Source organism: Felis catus, chromosome B2, assembly GCF_018350175.1.
Source record: "Felis catus isolate Fca126 chromosome B2, F.catus_Fca126_mat1.0, whole genome shotgun sequence".
Lineage (NCBI taxonomy): Eukaryota > Metazoa > Chordata > Mammalia > Carnivora > Felidae > Felis > Felis catus.
Window position 1 is genome coordinate 70,813,021 of NC_058372.1, and position 24,686 is coordinate 70,837,706.

General features: G+C 35.1%; 1 protein-coding gene, 1 long non-coding RNA gene and 1 pseudogene across 6 annotated transcripts in view; 1 reads left to right on the top strand and 2 right to left on the bottom strand.

Moving 5' to 3' along the window:
- LOC111560483 overlaps positions 1-1,452 on the top strand; it is a 47,169-nt gene extending 45,717 nt beyond the window's left edge. For all 3 annotated transcript variants that reach the window (XR_006597937.1, XR_006597938.1, XR_002742329.2), the window contains exon 5: positions 1,295-1,452. This is a non-coding gene — a long non-coding RNA (uncharacterized LOC111560483). The remainder of the gene's footprint in view (positions 1-1,294) is intronic.
- PHIP (pleckstrin homology domain interacting protein) overlaps positions 1-24,686 on the bottom strand; it is a 139,001-nt gene that overhangs the window by 93,125 nt on the left and 21,190 nt on the right. For all 3 annotated transcript variants that reach the window (XM_023254155.2, XM_023254154.2, XM_023254153.2), the window contains exon 7: positions 11,494-11,654. In XM_023254155.2, the coding sequence (XP_023109923.1) occupies positions 11,494-11,654 (161 nt within the window). The remainder of the gene's footprint in view (positions 1-11,493; positions 11,655-24,686) is intronic.
- Positions 1,868-5,424, bottom strand: LOC123385440 (annotated as a pseudogene).

The following is a 24,686-nucleotide window of genomic DNA, read 5'->3' on the forward strand; positions in this document are numbered from 1 at the left end:
TGTAATGGTGAAAGGAACAAGATGAACAACATAGTCATCGTGGTTGGCTTTGGCTATGAGGATTACACAGGTTTCTAAGATGTATGAAGAAGAAAGAGGTATGGTAGAAATAGCAAATTTAAAGTAAACTGGAAAGAAATTAGATGATTCTTAACCTTGGCAACAATACAATTATCTGAGGATTATTTCCTAAAATGGGGAAAGGGAGAAACAAAATAAGGAACCAGAAAAAAAAAGTGAACAAAGCTTGGAAAATAAAGTGGAAGAAGAGCAGTAAGAAAAAAGGAAAAACTCTGTAAGCAAAAGGGGAATGTCCTGCTAAAATTAGCATGATTTTAGAAAAACTTCAACTAAGTTTTTTTAGCAAAGCTCCAATGCCTAGGGGAAAACAGAGTAGTCATTTCTTTTCAATAACATCTAGATGTTGCTCTTAGGACAGGGGATTGCCAAAGTGAGAAAAGCTGGGAGTACAAAGTAGAAGTGGAAACAAGAAACAGCTGGAAAGGTTTTATCTGAGTAAGATAATAGACGGTTTTAAATACCTGTTAAGGAGTTTGGATTTAACCCAGTGAGGTAGCTACTGAAGAATTTTAAGCAGACAAGACTTGCTTACCACAATATTTTTAGCCACAATAAACTCTAAGAAACTATGAGCTAGGTGCAAAATAGAAATTGCTTTTTTTGGAATTCATTTTTGAGTCAAATTTAAATATTAAGCTAATGTTTAATGACAAGCAAAAATAAGACAGCAGTGTATCACTACTTTCACTCTTCAATGTTAAATTGTCATAATTACTGTGAAAAGTGTGCTCATTAACGTTGTCATTTGTGTTTATGTCAAACCTAGCATTCAAAAAATCTGAAAAAAATTACAATGAGAAGAATGTGCAGCTTCACTTATTTAAATCCTCAAATAAGATGTGACACCAAATTTTCAGTGACTTTTTTAGACATCACTGTCAATGCAAAGATAAAGCCAAAGAAAAAACAAAACAACAACAATAACTTATCTTTATTTGGAAAAACAGCAGTGTAGATGTTATTTATGAAAAGGCCTGGTAAGAAAGAATGGGACTTAAAGAAAACAGATTTGCCTGAACACAGGACTTAGTTTGAAATACCCTATTAATCTGTATATTCCACTGCCACACCAAGGAAGCCATATTCACAATAAAGCCGTGTGCCTTTAAAATAATCAATATGCTCTGTAGCTTAGGATAGAGGAAGAAAACGGAGTCAGACTTTACCTAGGAATCATTGTTTCTTTCTTTCTCTGTTTCTCTCTTTTTCTTAGACTATGGAGATAATGGCAGCAAAGACCTCTCCTTCCAACATGAAACTGGATCTCTTACACTGTAGGTAATTCCTAACAACAACAAAATTCTATTTTGTGACTCCCTCTTGGAAATTTCGAAGTTTCATGAAAATAAAAAGTTTGAGAGGTAAAGTTCAGATAAATAAAAATATCGACATTCTCCATTAATGAAGCCTAGGCAATGTTAGGTACGCATCTGACTTTGGTATTCTGGTAATCCACAGGTCTCTCTGACATGGCTTTCCACTTTGTCATGGACTTGGGTATTAAAACTCTCAAAATCTAGAAAAAAATGTCCTATTAATGTTATGAAAACTTGATGAAACAATCAGTAACAGGGCTCTGAATCACTTAAATTCTATGCAGAAACTAAAGCAGAACCTAAAGTCTGCACTCCCAAAATTTAAATTTTTTTTTTTTTTTAATTTTTTTTTTCAACGTTTATTTATTTTTGGGACAGAGAGAGACAGAGCATGAACGGGGGAGGGGCAGAGAGAGAGGGAGACACAGAATCGGAAACAGGCTCCAGGCTCCGAGCCATCAGCCCAGAGCCCGACGCGGGGCTCGAACTCACGGACCGCGAGATCGTGACCTGGCTGAAGTCGGACGCTTAACCGACTGCGCCACCCAGGCGCCCCCAAAATTTAAATTTTAAAGGCTTTTTTAAGGCAACTTTTAAAGGCTTAACTGAATTTGTATTTATGTATTTACTTAAACTAAAAGCTAGAAGATTGGAAGTGACAATTATGTGAACTAGTCAGTGATGAAGAAAGTCCTTTACAGGTTGGAACAGTAAATGCCAAAGAATGATTGACTTCTGCAAGCAGAAAACCACACACATTTGGAAACAGTACAGCAGGTTACATCTACACAGATTATCTTAAAAGGAAAAAGTAGATCTATAAACTTTTCCGTGCTAAGAGGAGCATCAACTGTGCAGACCAACCAAACATTACTACTTTGAAATAAAAAAAGAAATTATGTGATATTTAAACCTATAATATCTTGGAAAATCTAGCATTCCTTGGCAGAAATCAAGAGAATTCTAATTTTTCTTGCTACTACTGCACAGATTTGAATCAGATTTCATTCTTGATGTCTTTAGAACAGAATTAAATGTTAAAAACATCACGTATATTGTCATGTATACTACAGGATCATTTTCTTATTCAAGCTAAAAAGTACCTTGCTCTTCAGGCAGCTAAAATTTGCTTATAATTTAAATGTAGTTCAATGTTTTTTTAAAAAAGACGCCATTGATTTTCTTTCCTACCAATCTACTACAGACCTGTTTCATTTCCCTTACAAATAATCCCAAACTTCAGTGTCAATCATTTCAACATATGCCCAATTTTCTCACTCTCTCATCCACCTACACCACCAATGACTAACCTGTATCCATGTAATTATCACTTACTCCGATCCTGCTCCCAAGATACTAGGTACTATTATGGAAAAAGAAGATATGCATACTAAATCTGCAACACTGAAAATATTATGAACCCTCCCTCTATTTATTTGGGAGGCTAAAGCTAACTGGTCCCTATTTGTCACTCTTTTCCTATTACGAGGCTTTATCACATACCTCTAGGACCCAGTTCTGTTTCCTAACATAAAGTATTTCACAATGAAAGTAGAATCTGCTCATTGTGAATTTAATTAACTCTCTTTTGAAATAGGCCAAAATAAAGTGCTCTTTACACATCTCATCTTCATCTATTTATTCTATCCATCCTCCTTAGATCTTCCTATATCAAGTCTACTGTTCTAGTTCCATCTCTTTGACCAACAGTTTTTCACAAATTTATCTTCCTATAAATTACTATGCTCTTGCTTTCCTTTCCATTACTACCAAACTTACTGAATACTCACTATACTTCTCATGCACTTAAAAAAATAATTTTTAATTTCAAGCTTACAGAGTTTCAAGAACAGTACCAATGTCTTCCATATCTCTGTAACCCAGATTGATCAACGTACCCATTACCATTAGTTTTTTCCTGCACCATTTAAGAGCAGGCTGCAGACTTGATGCCCCATCACTTCTAAATATCCCAGTCTGTATTTCTCCAAAACAGGGATACTCATCTACATAAGTTGGTAAATCCATATTTATATAACTGCCATCCAATCCACAGACCCCATTCAAATTTCGTCAACTATTGTGAAAATGTTTCCTTTTCCTTTTTGGTCCAGGATCCCATATAGCAACACATGTTATATTTTAGTTATATTATCTCTGCAATTTCCTTCATTATAGAAAATTTCCTCAGGCTGTTTTGTGTCCTCAGAAATTTATAAATACAGACCTTAAGTTCTGTAGGATGATCTCAAGCCTCAGTCTAATGTTTCTTCACGAATGAATCTAGGTAATTAGTGTCTTGACAGGAATCCCACAAATAAAATGCTGTATTTTTCAGTGTACCACTTGAGAGAACACACCATGTCAACTCATCTCACCACCTGTGAAGTTAATTTTATCATGTGTTTTCAAGTTTTCTCCCCTGTAAAGTTGCAATTTCCCCCTTTTAATTAACATGTTGTGGGAACATATTGCAAGATTAGGCCAGTATCTTCAAACCAAGATCCTCTACTAGTCTTAGTTAGCTTTTGTTAATGACACACAAATGAATCAACTACCACTGTGATAGTTGCCAAATCATCAAGCTTTCTACAATTATCAGTTGACATTTGACCTAAATAAGAGTTTTTCCTTTCTCATTTATTCATTTACTTACTTATATCAGTATAGACTCATGGGTTCCTATTTTAGTCAATGCTAATAAGATAGAATCCCTGACTATCCTAATGGTGCTTACTAAGAAAATAGAACAGAACCCCAATTCTATTTGCTTTTTTTAATTAAAAAAATTATATTTACCTAGAAGCATTCACAATGTCAACAAAACAGCTGTTAACTTTTTTTTGCAATTAGAGTGGTATTCCATCAACAAAACAATTATTTCTTATAAGCTGCACCAAAGAAAACTAAAGATGAAAAAAGCTACCATCCCCATGCATAACTAGTTTCTGCTGTGTACCAATAAGAACCTGCTTTAAATTTCTTTTTAAGTTTTATTTCGAGAGAGTAAGAGCATGAGTGGAGAGGGGTAGAGAGAGAGAGAGAGAGAGAGAGAGAGAGAATCCCAAGCAGGCTTGACACTGTTAGCGCAGAGCCCAGTGCAGGGCTTGAACTTGAAACATGAGATCATGACCTGAGTCGAAACCAAGAGTTGGATACTTAACTGAGCCACCCAGGTGCTCCGAACCTGCTTTAAATTTCTAGGTCAATTTACAACCCCTATACTGTACCAGTCAAGGTTAGCGGCTGGTGAAAATACCACAAGGACAGGGCTATCTAAAGACACATTTGGTATTGTGTTAACTATATAAAAAAAAAAAAAGACAATCTACAGTTTAAAAACAAATTTTTATGCAACCCTACATTTCAATTTTTTTTCTTTAAAAGTTGTGTACAGCAGGCGTTAAATGCTTTATAGATCAGGGGAAAAAAAACTGCCCTACTCCTTCTCATTCTTTTCATCTTCCTCCTCTTCCCTGCTTTCCTCAGCCTTGACTTTTTTTTTTTTTTTTTTTTTTTTTTGCCACATCAGGCTTTCCTTTAGCTCACTATGCAGCAATGTCCTCTATATTTTTCCTTCAGCTTTACAGCCTTCTTTTCATGAGGTTGCTTGTCATCTGCAGCAGTGTTATTCCACATCTCTCCCAGTTTCTCTGCAACATCACCAATGGAGACTGGGATGTTCTCCTTTGATTTTGGGGTGATACTCAGAACAAAACAAGAAAAGGGCTGAAGGAGGCCTCTCAGGTGTACTGAGATCCTTGAACTTCTTTTTTTGTTTCTCCTTTAGAAGGGATATAAATTTTCATTTCTCTTTCTTAATGGGCCTTACCCACCTTTGCCATGTCTTCTAATTTTTCTTTCTGTTTAGCAGACATAGTCTTCATCTCTCTGAGCACTTCTTAGAAACTCTTGAGAAGGTGACTGAAGCATCTGGGTGCTTCTTGTGCTCCTCCCAGTGAGTTTGCATAAAGAAAGCACATGAGGACATCTGCCTCTTGGCTTCTTAAGGATCTCCTCTGTCCATGTTTAATTATTTTCCTCAGTGAGGCAGTCACCACCCAGTGCCTATCTGGCTCTCACTTGCCCCAGCGTGGTAGCTCATAAAACTCAAATTTTAAAAATATGAATTTCAGACAATGATACCTATATTAAGAGAAATATAATAAAGTGTCTAAATGGAATAGACAATGTTGAAGTATGGGGAGGGAAGATAGGAAAAAGTCTGTAAGAAGGTGGTGTTTGAACAGAGACTTGCTAATAAAGGAGTTAGTCATGGGAATATTTTGGAAAACACAATTCAGTGCAAAGGGAATAGGTACTACAAAGGCTCTAAGCCATAAATGGGCTTTGCAAGTGTGAAGTACAGAAAAAGACCAGTGTAAAAGGAGGATACAAGAAAGGAATCAGTCTTACAGACATCTGTATAGATCTCCCCTAACAGATTCTAAGTTTCTTACAAGAAAGAACATTATTCATTTTTATACCTCTGACTGGTTGATTCATTCATCATTTGTTCCACCCCTAATGTATGCACAAGATACTCTGAGGCATTAAAGATCTAAAAAGGTTCAAGAAAAAAACCTTTGATATTAAGTTCAAAACTTAAAAGAGACATCTAAACAAATTCATTGCAACATAACAGAAAAATACAATAGAAGTATGCAGTTCAGTGATAGTACTCCACATTCAGAAAACGATTTTTTTTTAACTGTTAAACTTTTTGAAGAATGGTCTGCGTTAAGTCTCTTCCATTCTTCAATTCCCAGTCCCTCTTCAGTGCACTGCAATCTTACTCCTATTCCCAATACTAAATTAAAACTGGTTTTTGTCAAGGTCATTAATGGTCTTGACAACCAAAAAATGCCTTTCAGTTCTAATTTACTTTAGGTTTCCATCTTTCATAAAATATTAATCCTTTGGCTTTTAAGACACCATTTCTTTTATTTTTCTCTGGCCTCTTAAGCAGCTCTCAGTCTCAATTATTGACTCCTCTCCTTTTCTTTCACCTGTTTTAAAAGTTAAAGTTTCAGCCTTAGGTTACATACATATGAGGTAATACAATCAATTTCCATATTCAATGATTCCCAAGCTGAATCTTCTAGCCTTAATCTTTTTCCTGAGCTCCCAATGCCTCTTGAACATTTCTATTTGGCTATATGGGTATCTCAAATTCAACATGCCCACCTTCCCAAACTTCACTTAAATCCCTACCACAGTAAATGATAGGACTTTCTATCCAGTCACATAAGTTAAAAACACGTGATCCCATACTCTTCCCACTCAATTCTTCCCTATATTCAAATGAAGCTCTTAAATCCTACAGATATTTTTAATCTGTTAATTCCATCCCTACTTTCACTGTGACTCTGTTCAAGCCTTATGATTTCTTTCATGGATCAATGCCAGAACCTTTTCACCAATTTCTCCATATACTCTGTTTATTTCAATCCATCCTTACAATGCCAAGAGATTGTTAAAAAGAGAAATTATACTCACTCTTCTGTCAAAATCTGTCATTTTCTCTCCTTTGCCTTCAGGAAAGAAACCCACTCCCCTTCATACATCATCAAAAGGATCTTGATGATTTTGTCTCCCACTAATATCTCCAGCCCTTGCTTAAATGATTATCTATATTTATTCTTTGCCATATCTAACAATACACAACTGCCTGTTACATTCTTCTAAGGTTTATAAATGCCTTTCCCTAAGTTGCAATATCCAGCTAAATTCAGCTGAGGTGTTACTCCTAGTGTTTCCCTTACCATCTTCTACAACACACTGCATTAGATACCTCTCCCTCTATGACACTTCAGTATCTTATATAGCCTCTTTCAAGTTTCTTATCAATTGTATCAATATTGTCTGTTGACTACTGATGAACTTTCCAGGGACAGATACTCTTTCATTTCTAGATACTAAGTGTCTGGAAGAGTGTCTGGCTGTAACCTACAGCATTTATGAAGTATTTTATGCCCTTTTCCCTTAATTTGAAAAGAGAGATATATTTTTCTTCTATAAAGGGGAAGGGAAGAATATTTTTATATGGTTCTCAACATACTTTGTGTATTATGAGTGAATAGCTTACTCCTGAGAAAATTCATTAACTCTGCTTTTCTTTGGTAAATATTATGTAAGGAAATGATTCTAAAACCAAGTAAAACAACTTACAAACTAAGAGAATTAGGAAGCAAGTCTGACTTGGTAGTAATGCTGTCTCCCTCTCTGGGTTCTTCTCATTATTCTACTGGGAAATATCTATTACAACATTCTAGTACAAAATATTTGTAAATTATCCTATTATAGAATTTCTCTTATTAAAGTGATTTCATTTTTGAGCTTGTATAGAATTTACAAATAAGATTTTAGTAAGAAAATGAAATGGATAAAATTTAAATCTATCTATAAAATCGACAGCAGTAGGTAAAACTTAATGATTGCTTACTGTAGAGCTTGTTCTACACTGATTACATGCATTATTTCATGTAATCATATAAAAATCTTCTGGGGTTGGTATTATTATTGTCTATTTCCCCTCCCTCCTTTTTTTAGAGATGAGAAAACTAGAGATTAAAGTGATGAGGTAATCTGTCCAAATTCCACTGCTAGGAAGTGGTAAAGCTGTAAAGCTGCTAGGAAGGGGGCAAAGTGGTAAAGCACCCCCTAATGCCAAAGTTGACGCCCTTAAACACAGTGCTATCTATTTTGTCCCTAGCTATGTCTACTGAGAAAGGACTCAAGAGAATATGTCATCCCTTGGACAAAAACTTTCAAATACATCTACACAAGAACTTTAGGAATAAATATGTAAGGTCTTAAGATACCAAATACATAAAAAGATAAAACTGAGTTAATCTATTACTGAACTGTTGTTCCAATAAATAACAACAGTGTGCTCTCTCACAGGAATGTCTCATTGGTCAATCATGATCTACTATCCTAAAGCTTTATCCCATCAGTTTTCAAGACTGATTTTCAAAAGTCAGTCAGTGGCTAGTGTGTTTCAGTGGGATGAGCAGCCATCCTACTTTATGAAGTTAATATGAACAGTGAACACATATGTACCACATTGCCACTTGAGGTGGGAATTATAAAAATACAAGGAAATTTTAAATAAGAGTACTCTCATACCTTTTATTTCTTATCACATGGTAACATTTTGGACTCTATAACTGCAAATCACCAGTACAAAATTACAGTACTATGAGTTTGGCCCAACTAGCAAATTATATCACATACATAAAACATCAACAATTTTAGGCTCTGGTAAGACCATATAAAATAATATAAACATTATTTCCCTCCCTTTAAGTATGTGTCCTCAACTGTAGAAAAATCATCAAAAACAGCTTTTTTTTTTTTTAATGTTTATTTTTGAGAGAGACAGAATTGCGAGTGGGCGAAGGGCAGAGAGAGAGGGAGACAGAATCCAAAGCAGGGTCCAGGCTGGCTCTGAGCTGTCAGCACAGAGCCCAACACGGGGCTTGAATTCACTAGGTGTGAGATCATGACCTGAGCTGTAGTCGGAAGCATAACCACTGACTGAGCCACTCAGGAGCCCCAAAAAACAGCTTCTTCTTCACACAGCATTCCTTCTCCCCAAATCTAGAACAGGAGCTGCATGCAGATTTTTTCCCTACAGGGCCACTAATTATCTTAGGCTTTATAACCATAAATACTCAAACATGCCAGTCTCTGTCATAATTACTCAATTCTGCCATTTGGTAGTGCAAAAGCAACCATAGGCAACATGTAAACAACTAAGCATGCTTGTGTTGGAATAAAATTTTATTTGCAAAAACAGGTAGAAGGCTGGATTTGACCCACAGGAGTAGTTTGTTACCCCTTAAGTTCAAAGAGCTGCTCTTCCAAACTTCTTACCTACCACTCTACCAAACTCATGAGATAGCATCAGCACATTATTTCACTGCATTTTCCTGCAAAAAAATTCTAGATTATGCACCTAGATCAAATTAAAATACACATAATGCGTCATAAACTACAAAAACAAATGTTTACCACCCTATCATTTTTTTTTTTTTTTTTTTTTTTTTATTTTTGGGACAGAGAGAGACAGAGCATGAACGGGGGAGGGGCAGAGAGAGAGGGAGACACAGAATCGGAAACAGGCTCCAGGCTCTGAGCCATCAGCCCAGAGCCCGACGCGGGGCTCAAACTCACGGACCGCGAGATCGTGACCTGGCTGAAGTCGGACGCTTAACCGACTGCGCCACCCAGGCGCCCCTACCCTATCATTTTTAAAGAAAGAATCCCCACAAGGTATTTTACTAACATTAAAAATTAAGTTACATATTTTTAATTTTTTTTTATTTTTACTTTTTTTACATTTATTTATTTTTGAGAAATACAGTGAAACAAAGCGTGAGTGTGAGAGGGGCAGAGAGACAAGGAGATACAGAATCTGAAGCAGGCTCCAGGCTCTGAGCAAGCGGTCAGCACAGAGCCCGACGTGGGGCTCAAACCCACAAATTGTGAGATCATGACCTGAGCCAAAGTCGGATGCTTAACCAACTGAGCCACCCAGGCGCCCCAAGTTATATATTTTTATAGCCTCAATGCAATGGCATTAACTTTATACTCACCAAAATGAAGTACAAACACAACATAATGCTTCTTTCTCATAATTTCAGCTTATTACTATTTTTCAAAGAATCCTTTTAAACACGACAAATGTGAAATTTACTTTGTTTTGAGAACTGAATTTAAATATTAGTATACTGAGCCTGAAAAAGCTAAATGTGATTCCCCATTACCATTTGAAAGCAAATTACTGTTGTAGGTATATCAAGCACTTGGGCAAATTTATAGATACTGGTTCTCCACTTTGAAAATAATGACCTGTCAGAAAATTTCGCTTTTATTTTGCTTCACAGAGAACAATGGGGAAAGGTGCAAAAGAAGGTGAAAGAGAATACTAATCTAAGAAATGATCTGAAAATGCCTGAGTAGATTAGAACCAGGGAAAAGATATGTATGGAAATCCTTTCCCACATCCTGCTGTTTAAGCAAACATTTTACAGATGACTGGGTGTATGGGCAGAGAAGAAGATATAAGTAAATCTTATTTTACAAGCACATTTACTTAAAAGAGGAATCTGGGGGTGCCTGGGTGGCTCAGTTGGTTAAGCATCTGAATTCAGCTCCAGTCATGAGCTCGCAGTCCTTGAGATGGAGCCCTGTGTCGAGCCCCGTATCAGGCTCTGTGCTGACAGCTCAGAGCCTGGAGCCTCCTTTGGATTCTGTGTCTCCCTCTCTTTCTGCCCCTCCCCCCACCTGCATGCTCACTCTCTCTCCTTCTCACTCTCTAAAATAAGTAAACGTTAAAAAAAGAAGAATCTGTAATTGTCCCAAACTGTATAAAATTCTCAGCTGCTCTCCAAAGACAGAGATAGGAATTTCTATTTTAACTTCCATTTCCTATTTCCTTACTTCAAAGAAAATTAAGGGCTTTGTGAATGAATGCATACCTTCAGCCCACAGGGTAGTATTTAATTATAAGAACAGTGTAATAACTATTACCCTTAATGGATATAATAAAGCAACTAAAAATAAAAATATTTCCAAAAGTAATTTTCTAAGTTAAAGCTGAAAAGCTGCTTTTCTCCATTAACAAGCTAAAAGAAACAACAGCAAATACACCCAAAGAGCCTCTTTAAACACAACATCAGATACACTGAAGAAATGAGGTGCTAAGGATAATATAAAAAGATACATTTAATAGTCTCTTCTAATTTGCTTAACACACTTTAGAAATGCCCCTGTATACAATTTAGATTGTTATATGACATTTTATAAAATGTCCAACTGCAAATTTGATATAATGCTCAGAATTACATTTATCCATAATGTAGCACTATCATATAGCTGTGCCTGTATTACAACATGTCCTTTAGGAACTTTCCAAACCTGGATCAAGTTCAACTTCAAGTAATATATTTTATTATAGTAAGCTAAATTACCTGAATATTCAGTTTTTCATTAAAAGAAAAAAATCAAAAGCTCTATTTCAAGTTCAACTATAAGTGTTTCTTCAATGCCTTACATGAATTAAGATAATACTTCAAAAATTACTTACAGTAAATATCCGTCTGCCAGTTCTATCAAAAGTTACACAGTAGACAGATGACAAGTGTCCAAGAATTCGCTTATGCATTTTCATGTGCTGATAGACCGCCGTTGGAACAAGTCGCTCAAGCCTGTATTTCCCATTCAGCTTCCGTGAAAACAAAGTATCCGCTACCAAGAAAAAGGGGAAATAGGAGTGTAATTCAGAAATTCATTTTCTCAATTACCATCTTTCAAGAATTCACATACTCCAACTTCTCATATGTTGGTAAAAATAAAGACACTTTTTCTAATGCATATGGTTCCTAGTTAAAAGTCCCTAAAATAGTCAAGAAAAACACATTATTTCACCAGAAGTAAGTCAGGCACTATTGTCCTCATTTTACAAACAAGCAAAGTCAGTTTATGACTGTCTGAAGTCACAAAATAAGAAAGACATGAAGCTAGGATTAAATTTAGACTTCTTTATTCTCTGGCTAGTACTCAAAAACTTTGCATAAATGAAGAGTGAGGAATAATATATTGCATTATTTTAAGAAATAATTAAACTGGGGATCTTGCCAAACACCTGCATAATGATTCCCTCTCTAGAACCTATTAGCTCTATTTTTCAACTCATCCATTTTAACCATCTTTCATGATATGTCTGAAATTTATCTTTTGCCCAGAGCCTGATGTGCTGACTCCAGCCCAAAATGTTCTCTTCTAAGTCACTACTGTATTTTTTATTCTGATAATTATGGACAAAGACAATGCTCAATAAATACATTCTGACTAATCTGCAGGGATGTTATTCAACGATAGATTCCCTTTAATACACTTTTTAAAATTATTTTAATATATGACTTTTTATTTCTGACTATGACTGCCATCTACTTTGGATAAACAATGCAGCTTCTTACTTGAATTTGGTCCCAAAGAAAATTTAAATATACATACAAAATACTATTTAACCTAGATTCAGAGCCTAGCAATTATATCCTAAAGTTGATGAAATACAAGTATATTGGTGTATCATAAAAAAAAAAAAATCAGTATTATTTTATTTATGTACAACAAATGTTTGGCTCACACTCCATTTAAAAGCAAAAATAAATCTTGGGGACTTACGAAGAGAAATGCAGAAAAATGCTTTGTATGGTATGTCAAAGAATAACTACATATTTACATGTTCTTTTACTACATCAATTATTTTATATTCTAAGAGTCTACCTTTTGCTGTTAGCACATAAGCTCTATGCTACAATCTATTTTAACATCTGGGATATCTGAGATAAGCTTTGGCAGTTGTGAATTAGCATATTTAGGCTTCAGCTACTTATACAACAACAGTAATTCATTAATTTTCTGATAAACCTGACACATTTTTCCTTATGCACAGAAATAGCCTGGTAAAAGACATCCTCTAGTGCTTTGGTTCAAATAGCCTGGTAAAAGACATCCTCTAGTGCTTTGGTTCAAAATCCACCAGACATCAAATGTCCTGATAAAGGAGAACTCAAAATGATCTTATCCAAACACTAAGATCAATGACATCCCAAACTTACCTGTCTATTTTATAAGAAAGTAAGTGATGACAAAAAACACAAATGCTGACAGTGTTACTAAGATGTAGTTTAATTCCCTCCAACCAAAATTTACAATATTTTCAAAATCACAAATTTTATTGAGGTATTTAACACCGTTCAGGCATTAAAAAATGATTATTGGAGATAATTACAATATCAAAACTATTATTTTAAGGATGATCAGGCATATGCATGTCAAAATTTGTAAAAATAAATTCATTATAGGGGCGCCTGGGTGGCGCAGTCGGTTAAGCGTCCGACTTCAGCCAGGTCATGATCTCGCGGTCCGTGGGTTCGAGCCCCGCATCAGGCTCTGGGCTGATGGCTCGGAGCCTGGAGCCTGTTTCCCATTCTGTGTCTCCCTCTCTCTCTGCCCCTCCCCCGTTCATGCTCTGTCTCTCTCTGTCCCAAAAATAAATAAACGTTGAAAAAAATAAATAAATAAATTCATTATAAAGACCATTTAAAAATCAAGTTAATGAAGTATTTTCTAAGCAAAAAATCCTTGCCCTAAGTAAAGAGAAAATGTTGTCTCTTAAACATAGTTTTTTTACTGAATCTTTCTAAATTGGGATTAAATCTTTATTTTCATTTTAGGAGGCTAAAAAAAGAATATCTTTTTTTTTTTTAAAACGTTTATTTATTTTTGAGACAGAGAGAGACAGAGCATGAATGGGGGAGGGTCAGAGAGAGAGGGAGACACAGAATCTGAAACAGGCTCCAGGCTCCGAGCTGTCAGCACAGAGCCTGATGCGGGGCTCGAACTCACGGACCGTGAGATCATGACCTGAGCCGAAGTCAGCCGCTTAACCGACTGAGCCACCCAGGCACCCCAAGAATATCTCTTTCAAAAAGCTACTTTACAATTAACTTTTCAAGTAAAACTTATCAGAAACAATATATTTAAGTAAAATATATTTACAGTTAAAACTATATCCTACACTACCTTTTGTTATGCTTGGCTACCAATTAACTATTTTAGCCAAGTCCTTAGATTTCAGACAAATTACAAACTTTGTGCAACAGTAACTAAAAGATAACCTATGCAGAACAGTCTGTAGAATTAGCAGGTAATAAGATGATGGTTCAAACTTGATACAGGGAGTTAGAGAAGAAAATTTAAGTATGGTTCAATAGTTGAAGTTAACCTGAGGAGGCTGAATTTGAAGACCTGACCAAATTAAATAGGTAAAAAATTTTACAAAGGTAGAGAGAAGGATTTTCTAGGACTCCCATTCAATGAATTCAACATTTTCTTTTACTATACCATTTGCATAACGTCTATCTCCCTTATCTGATCTTAAGTACCCTAAGGAAAGAAATTCTTACTCATATTTCCCACAACTGAGTATAGAGCCTTTAAATAAAAAAGTATATAAATGAATCTTAGTTAATAACATACACATGATGGTCAATTTAATCTGTAGTTTTATGACAAAAAGGCAAATGGCAATTATTCACTTTCTAAAGAAACTGTTAATAGACTAATTGGATTTCTGAGTAATAAGGAAATGTCTCTTGGATTATAGAAACTCCTTAAATTTTATTAAACTAGAACATTAATTTTTAAAATGGCATGGTTAAACAGATATAAGGGGTCACAAAGGAGTAAGTTCCTTATATGACATTATTATAAATCAAATAACATATAGGACTTGGTTTGAAAGTACATTTATTTTCCTAAGTATGGTGATGGGAAATATTCTTAAATTAAGCCTGCCAAAGCAAATTTCTATCTTCCTTCACTTGGCAAATTCTTTCTTACCCTCTAAGGCCAATTAAAATGTCACCTCTTCTAGTAAGACTGTAGTGAATTTCAAAAGCAACCTAACTGGTCACCTTATAATATCACTCCTATTCAAAACTACAACAATGCTCATTTCATTCAGAATAAACATCAAATTCCTACACCAAGCCTATCAAGGCGATGCATGATCTTGTCTTTCATTACCTCTCTGATTTCACTTGCTACTTGAAACCCTTTACTTGGTTTACTCCAGCCACTGTATTCTCCCCCATTCTCCCAACACAGGAGGCATGCTCTTAATGTAGGGTTTCTGCACTGGCTGTTCCCTTTGGCTAGAATACACTGCCCCCATACAGCTAATGCCTTGACCTTCTCCAAGTCTTTTCTCAGATTTCTGTCACTTCCCAATGAAGCCTAACCTGATCAGTCCATTGAAAATTGCAATTCATTCCCTATCACAACCCACAACTACTCCTGGTCATCCTTTATTTAGCTCTATATTTGTTCTTTTTCCATCAGTTATCAGCTGATGGTATACATTTATTAGCTTATTATGTTCAATGTTTATTTCTTGCCTCCCCAAACTACAACTTATATAACAAGCTCCATATGTGCCAGATTTTTGTCTTTTTTGTCCTTGTATTACCTAAAAGCTGATAATGCTACCTAGAGCTATAGCATAGAGCTGACAATGATGGCTGGCACTTAGTAGATGATCACTATATATTTGGTAAATTCAGTGAACAAATTACATATAAATATATAATAAGATTATTATCTTATTAGATAATAAATTATCTTATTAGATAATAAGATAATTAGGCTTAAGGAATAAAACAAAAATGGAGGATTTGTCAAACTGATTACATATCCAAAATATCTCTAAATAGTTCTTCATTTCAACTCCTCTGCTAAATGGATTTAATTTGGAGGGAAAGAGAAAACTAAACATATATTACTCAAATTCCTAAGTAAACACACCAGCAAATAAAATAAACATTCAGAAATCACTGTTAAACATTTGAAATATCAGTCTCTTAAAGTGTGAAGAGAGAAAAGAAACAAAATGGTGAAAACCCCCATCTGTACCAAATCATTCAGAACAGTCATTGAAACAAAGTCTATGTGCACAAGCCTACAGAACTATTAGAGATAAACAAAAGGCCCACAAATTTTTAATGTTAGATATAAAAACATACATATCTAACCTGTGGGCTCATGTTCATTACTTCTGTAAGTATAAGGATGATAAATCAAATCTCCCCACAGGTCACTTTTCCCCAGTTTATACCTAGTTATTTTTGAAGAATTGATTCATTTCTCTAATCATAATACTATGGGTATTCAGTGCAGAAAATAAGAGCACAAATGAAAGAAGAAAAATCCATGATTCTAACACCTAACGCAGTCACTTCTAAAATTTTGCAAAGATTTCCCTCATAAACAGCATTTTAACAGCTATGCTATATTCCTTAATGAAGTAAGATTAACCTTTAAGTTTGACAGACTTGTGTTCAAACTTCATACCGTGGGGACTTTAAGCAAGTGATTTTATCTCAATTTCAATTTCTCCAGTTATATTTCTAGAAACATCTTCCACAATATACTTGACTTTCATGTTATGTTGTTCTTTGACATCTCACAATTTCACAATTTTCAGTATATTTCCCTTTTTAAAATAATTTTTTCTACTCATTTAATATGAAGAGTTCTCCTAACCAGCCAATAATACAACAAATATCCACTTACATTTTCTTTTACTTCTCTGCGGTTTAAATTTCTCACTTAACTCCTTAATTTATCTGGAGTTTTAGTATATACAGAAGTGAGTCTCTGAAGACATTTATTCTACCCCAAATAATCATTTGTTCCAGACTTTTCATTTATGAATCCTTCTCTCTATTAAAAATCGTGATTAAATTATCTTACATATGTATATCTGTGCCAGATCACTGACCACATGTCTATTTATATGCCAGTACCAAAAATTTAATTTTGTAACTAATAACGTTTTAGTATTTATCTGGCTATTCATCACTATGCATCCATTTTTAAATGTCTTAGTCTTGATTATTATCCAATTTGAGGATCACTGATAAGTTAAAAAAAATCCATTTCTTGGGAATGTAAGGATAATTTCATTACCTTATAAACAACTGACATCTTTCTATCTAGGAACATGATGCTCTGTTCCTATACCTGGGACCAAGTTTTCAATACAGATGATTTTAAGAAAAGATAAACATAATCAAAGTAACCTTACGATTTTCCTCACTATACAAATCTGGACCATCTGAACCAAATTCCTGGGAAATCTGTATACAAATCTGTACTATTTGAACCAAGTTTTGTAAGGAAACACTGGGTAGCTGCCAGGAAAGAGCATCTGCAATAACCTCAGTAGCTATGATTTTGAGGACACTGGAAAAATACATGATAAAATCTCTGCAAACAAAAAAGAACTGAAATAGAAATACTATCATTTCCCTCCAAAATGTTTAGAATTTTTTCTCCTTCTGCTAAGTACTTTTAAAATGGAGAAGAACACATCGTGGAATTGCAATAAATTATCCAAGATCAAAAGTAACCATTGCTGGGTGCCTCAGTGGGTTAAGTGTCCAACTCTTTGATTTTGGATCATATCATGATCTGTTTGCAAGATCAAGCCCCACCCACATGAGGCTCTGGGCTGACAGCATGGGGCCTGCTTGGGATTCTCTCTCCCTCTTTCTGTACCTCCCCCACTCATGCTCACTCTCCTTCTCCCTCCCTCTCTCTCTCAAAATAAATGATAAAAACCTTAAAAAAAAAAAAAAAAAGTAAAACTGCTAAAAAAAAAAAAGAGTTGGGGAAAAAAATTTTAATTACTATGAATTAACAAAAATGCAGAGGTTATAACGTTTTTCTGGGTTTTGTTGTTTTTTCTTAACAAAGAACAATATAACATGCTGTACAATGTCTACTCCAGTGAAGGAAAACTGTTTTCCCTTAACAATCTAAACTAGTATAACTAGTGTTTGCAACTTCTGCCAGCTCATGAAAGCAGAGTCCTGCTGGTGCCATAATGAATGCAAGGAGAAGCATGTGGCTGTAGATTCCAAAACCCAGAGAATTTTTATGACAATAGATGAAGAAGCAAAGGAAAGACAGAATATGTAATTCAGCAGGTATCTCAGTGTAACCTGGGATCTTTTCTTATACAGAGAAAGGGGTACTCAGATAAAAAACCTCAGGGTACTTTATGAGAATAACTGATTTTTATTAAATTTATTTTTGTACTATATTTTGACTAATTTTATTCTGTGATTCTGGTTAAAAAAACACTTTGGGGTGCCTGGGTGGCTCAGCTGGTTGAACATCCGACTCTTGAGTTAAAGTTAGGTTGTGGTCTCATGGTTTGTGGGATTGGATTGAGGCCTGTGTTAGGATCTGTGCTGACAGCACAAAACCTGTTTGGTATTCTCTCTCCCTCTCTCAAAATAAATAAACCTAGGGGCGCCTGGGTGGCGCAGTCGGTTAAGTGTCCGACTTCAGCCAGGTCACGATCTCGTGGTCCGGGAGTTCGAGCCCCGCATCAGGCTCTGGGCTGATGGCTCAGAGCCTGGAGCCTGTTTCCGATTCTGTGTCTCCCTCTCTCTCTGCCCCTCCCCCGTTCATGCTGTCTCTCTCTCTCCCAAAAAAATAAATGTTAAAAAAAAAATAAATAAACCTAAAAACAAAACAAAATTCTTAGAAACCTCCCAGAGTTTCTGTAAATAAAATGCAAAATAGTTATAACTTATAATTAATAACCACATAAACAATTCTTAAATTAAAGTAGAAAAGAGTGACTTCTGGATAATCAGTACCAAGGTTTCATTTTAACCTCCATTATCTGTGTTAATAAAGGCTTTCTAAATGTAAAATTAGGAACTCATAACTATAAAACAAGAATTTGGAAACCTATAAAACTAAACTTGAGTGAACTACCAAACTGGTAATAAACATGTAAGCAAGACCACAAGAAAAAAAATTCCAAACTGCTTTATTACTAGATGATAACTAGTCTTCCCAACAAAATAATGCTATATCCATGACCAGGCACTTACAGAATAATTACTATAGAAAACACCCTGCAAGTTCAAAAAGTTGCCTATGAGTGTGTTGGTGATTTCAAAATTTTCATTAGATAAATGTGTGGTGTAAGGTATTTGATAAGGCATAAAATTACATAAAATTTTATTCATTTTAAAGAACCACAAAAATGTTCTAATGAAAAGAAGATATGACTATGGGGTCACAAAACGATAGCTATATGAATCTCTAAAAGAGAAGTTATGCTAAAGCCAGGAATCAAACACCTTGAGAAAATGGCAGTGATGAGGAAAAAGTCACCAAGGCTTAGAGCTAGAGACTTCAAGAATCCAATGATTGGAGTGCCTGTGAGGCTCAGTCGGTTAAGTGTCCGACTTCAACTCAGGTTGTGATCTTGTGGTTCACAAGTTCGAGCCCCACATCAAGCTCTGTGCTGACAGCTCAGAGCCTGGAGCCTGCTTTAGATTCTGTGTCTCCCTCTCTCTCTGCCCCTCCCCCACTTGCACTGTTTCACTCTCAAAAATAAATAAATGTTAAAAAAATTTTTTTAAAAATCTAATGACAGAAAAAGTCTTATCTGCTTCAAATGTCAAATGTCAAATGTCAAAATACAATACAATTACTAAAGTGGGGAGAAAAATGGCTATAGAACACTATTATGAAATAACAGTTTGGAAAATAATGGCTAATATTTACTGAGTGCTTTAGTACATGCCAGGCATCTTACATTGATTCTCATTTAATCTTACCCGTCTTTTACGGCAGATACTATTATCCCCAAGAAGGGGATATTCCTTACCAGTAAGGAAACTGAAAGCTAAAATTTAACTTTCCCAGAGGTGAAGTCCAAGGTTGAATTCAGGCATCTACTCCCAAGAGCACACTCTTACCATGGTGGTTAGGAAAACAAATATTAGAAAAAAAAAAAAATGACTGAAAGGAAATATGCCAAAGCAGTAATAGCAGTTAACCAGTGAGACTGCGTTTTGAACTGTTCTCTGATTTCCAAGTTTCCTCTACTGATTATTTCCTCTATTCATTCTGATTAATTTTAATTAAATAAAGTATAGCTCAGTCTGTCTCAAGGAACTCAAAAGAGCAATATGACCAATCTAAACTGTCTGAAGAGATTAAATTCAAAACCTGAGAAAAACACGCCCAAGGATAAAGATGCAAAGCATTTAAATTTATTTAAGCATTAAAAAAACCCCTTAAGACTAAGCATACCAAAGCATCAGAATTGTATACTATAAAACAGACAATAACCACGGTCTATATGACAATGGATTGAATGATAAGACTACAAATTTACACCTGGTTTGATTCAAAAGCCATAAAATAATACAAAGCACCATTAATTTTGTTTGTAAGTTTTGTTTCTAAAATCTTTCCCAATAAAATTTTAAAGTAAAAGAGAAATATATCAAAGACAGTGTAGGTTCAATTTTATTTGGGAAGGAATCCTGTAAGAAGGAACTTTTAACAGTTAATTCACCATAGAGTCACAATTGATAAGCTTGCCACAATTCTCCTGAGGTTACTAATATAGACATTAGTAGGGAATAACAACCAAATGTTCGTAATTTGAGGGCCACAGATAACCTGGAAAATAATTCAACACAGATTGGCTTATTTCTACATCATCATCTGATCTTTGTATCATTCTGCACCAGTAACTAGCAACTAACCAACACGAGAACAAGGCAAATAAATCACCGTTAACTATAATGAACAAAATTCCCAACTTTAGTTTTATAGTAAAAGGGGTCTGTAACATTACAAGGACAATCCTGTAAACAGCTTTTGGTCCACAAAAAAGGAAAGAGAGAATAGAAAAGTAAAATAATCACCTGGGCAACACAGCACCCAGGAGAGCTTCTCTCTTTATTTTACTACTCTAACTAAAATAATTAGTATGCACAGTAGCTACCCTCCAAATCTCTACATAGTCAATTTGGTGTTTAGTTGTACCTCCCATATGAAAGACATCACGTTTTTAAGATTTAGCAGATACCGCAAAGACAAGTAAGCTCTAAAAAGGAGAGCACAAATACTAAAATAAAATACAGAAAGTAAAGAGATGATTCCAAGAGTTAAGCAAAAAAATCTCATGAACCAAGTACATAAGCACAAACAAAACAAACCCCCAAAACAGACATTACAATTACAAGGATTCAAATTTACTAGAATTGTAAAATTACTTGATTTGTATTATTCTTCTTCCTCTTTTCTTTCTTGGAAACTAGTCTGATGGTATTTCAACCATAAAACTTTTAAATGTTTTTACAGTAATTTTAATAAAAATTCATTTTTTTAAAGCTATATAGTTTTATGCCAAACATTTTAACCATTTAATTTTAAATTAACAAACATTTATATAGCACCTATATGGGCCAAGTATGGACTAAGGGATGTAACAGAGAAAGAAAACGCACAGTACTTACCCTCATGAAGACTGTAGCCTAGCAGGGAAGACAGAGGTGAAACAAGGACTTATAACAAGAAGTGTCAGCAAAACAAAAAAAAGGTTCAGAAAAACCTTAAAATATACAGCAGAGGGCCCTAAATATATGGCAGGGGAGAGAAGGGGTTGCATATCAGTGAGTCAGGCTTTTCTGAAAAACCGACATTTAAACTAAGACCTGAAAGTGGAACAAAGAATGTTGGTGGGAAGGGAGCATATTCTAGGTTGAGGCAAGAACATGTGCAATGGTCTGAGGCTGGAAAGAACATGGCACTCAAACTATATAAGGAAGTAGGTATGGCTAGCACACAGAGCACACTGGGGAAAGTGTCAAGTGAAGAGATGGGAAGGTAGGGCACAGACTCCAGAATGCTTTGTAAGCTATGGTAAGGCATTCTGGACTATTTCCCCCAAATTAGGAAGTTAAAGGTTATTAAGGAGAAAGAAGTGGGAATAACATAAGATTTGCTTTGGGATAACCGACTGCCATTTTATCTCTTGACCACAATGAGAACAGATCACAAGGAATATGGCTAAAAGCAAAAGTTGATTTTGCAAAAGAAATCAAAGGGCTCAAAAAACAAAATTTCATTTTAAACTAGAATGTAATCAGTTTGCCAACAAGACTGTTAATAATACTTTCTCAAGGAATTGAATTATTTTCTCTCAAATTAAGTTATTTATATGGAAAGAGATAAACTTGAAACAACATACCATGTTTTAATCTTTCTAAAGTTCACATTCTGAATTCAAAGGCTCCTATACCCAAATCAATAAATGGACACAAGTGGTATAAGGCTAATGCATAAAGAATTTCACAGAGAAGGCAAAACGGTGCTAAATAAACGTGACATAAAGTTAAATGCATATTTCAGAAAAACACAACCAGGGATAATTGACTTGGTCACTACCTCTTCTTTTTTTCAGCTTCTTTGATAAAGTTGGGGTATCTTGCAATGTTGTTATGAAAAGCAAATGAGACAACATGTTCTATAAACTCAAAGGTATTATATACTACCACAATATTGACTTTGAAAAATCAAATCTTCATGTTATAAAATTAAATCTTACTAACCACAGTTTTTCTTTTACTTTTTAAAAGACTTTATGGGACATCATTTTTTCCCCTTCATCTTCCTTATGGAGCTGAACAAACTGCTGCTCTCTTCATATAAATATCTCTTCAGCCTGATCATGGATTTCCTAGTTTCAAGATGTCTAGGAAGATGTTCAATTCCTTGCCTTTTTTTTTTTTTTGGTTTAAAATTTTTTATGTTATTTTTATTTTAATTTTTAAAATGTTTATTTTTGAGAGAGTGAGCGAGAGTAGGGAGGGTCAGAGAGAGAGGGAGGGAGACACAGAATCTGAAGCAGACTCCAGGCTCTGAGCTGTCAGCACAGAGCCTGACATGGGGCTCGAACTCACAAGCTGTGAGGTCGTGAGCTGTGAGATTGTGAGCTGTGAGATCATGACCTGAGCCAAAGTCAGACATTTAACGGACTGAGCCACCCAGGCGCCCCTAAAAAAAATTTTTTTAATGTTTATTTCTGTGAGAGAAAGAGACATTGCAAGCGGGGAAGGGACAGAGAGAGAGGGGGGAAGACATGGAACCTGAAGCAGGCTCCAGGCTCCAAGCCGTCAGCACAGAACCCAATGCGGGGCTTGAACTCGTGGACTGTGAGACCGTCACCTGAGCCGAAGTCAGACACTCAACCCACTGAGCCACCTAGGCGCCCCAGAAAACGTTCAATTCTTAACTTCAAAATTCAAAATAAAAAGTCAGAGACTTTATGAAGAAAATAAGATAATTTGCTTCACTTAAACAGATATGAAATTCAACATCAAAGTAAACAATCTGGAGAACTATGGGACACAAACTAAAAGGGGGTAATGAAAGGCTAGTGCTTCCTAATTACTACTGACACTGCTTGCCAGACATAGTACAACAAGAGGGCAGGGGGCACAGATGATACCTCTCATCACATCTACGACCTTAAAAAGAATTTCTTCTCATTATTAACAAAAGAAAATAAAACACAGCTACAAGAGCAACAATTTGAACTCACCTAAGTAAACTGTCATTCTTCAAAGTGTTTCCCCTTTTCTGGTCAATCATAAATTTGAAAAGAAATTTAAGCAAAAGAAAAAAATAAATAATAATGTCTATTTTATATATTTGGCACTTTGGCATAATGAACATTAGCTTTATTTCCCTTAAAACAAAAATGCAATACATCTTAGGAGTCTCTCCCAGTTACCTATTCTTAGAAGGCAAAACAAGGAAGTAGAGAGGCTGAGGGAGGAGAGGAAGGGGAGCAAGGAAGAGAATTAAAATAACAAAAACCTGTGCCAAATGGAAATATGAATGTCATTCTGAACTTTTCTTGTTCCACCTCATTCATTAATTACATCAATTACCTACTTCCTCTTCATTTAATATTTACTAATGCTGAGGAATTGGGTCCATAAGGAGCAATAAAATATAATCTTTATCCTCCAGGCCCTAACAGTACAGTAGAAAAAAACAAAGGTAAATAAATATCATTCAAGGGACAGATTAAAAAACAGAAACCAAGACCAAAAAATAAAAATCCAAAAAATATAGCTAAGTCAGAAATGATTATACAACACAAATTATAAAACTAAGATTAGAAAAATAGAAGAAAATGAGTTCTGAAAGAGAAAATGGTTACTGGGAAAACAGGTCAAAATGAATGTATTTAAATAAGTGATGAATAGATGCCTAACTTAGGATAAAGTATGGACTGAGGTAAAAAAGGTACAAAACTTAACAGAATATGAGGTAAAGAATACATGAACAGGAAAGAAACTACAGATTATTATTATAATCTTACAAATTACTGAATTATATGTCAAATGTTAAATTATATGTTAAATCTTACAGATTTATAACATACAATGTTATTAATACTTATGTAAGAAACATGGTTACATGAGGAAAAACTTAACTCTAACCTCCAGATCTCAGCCCAGTGCCAAATTATGTTAAAAAACTACCAACTGTAGAATAAGTCAAATATTGGAAATGTGGCAAAACAGCACAGTAAAAATAGAAGGGGAAAAGACCCTTTGCTTTAAAAGTACTCAAGATTTACTAGCAAAATAATGCATTAAATGAAAATTACACGATGAAAGGGCAAAAAGTTACATTTAGTGTAGTCTACATTGTGCATACATAGTCACTTTGCTATCTCGTTTAAGTTTCCAAATTACCATATATGGTAAATTTCACCCCTATTTTACAATGAGGAAGTTGAGAGGCTAAAAAATTAAATAATTTGCCTAAGGCCACACATCTAGACTAAAGCCGAGTCAAGATTTATAATCT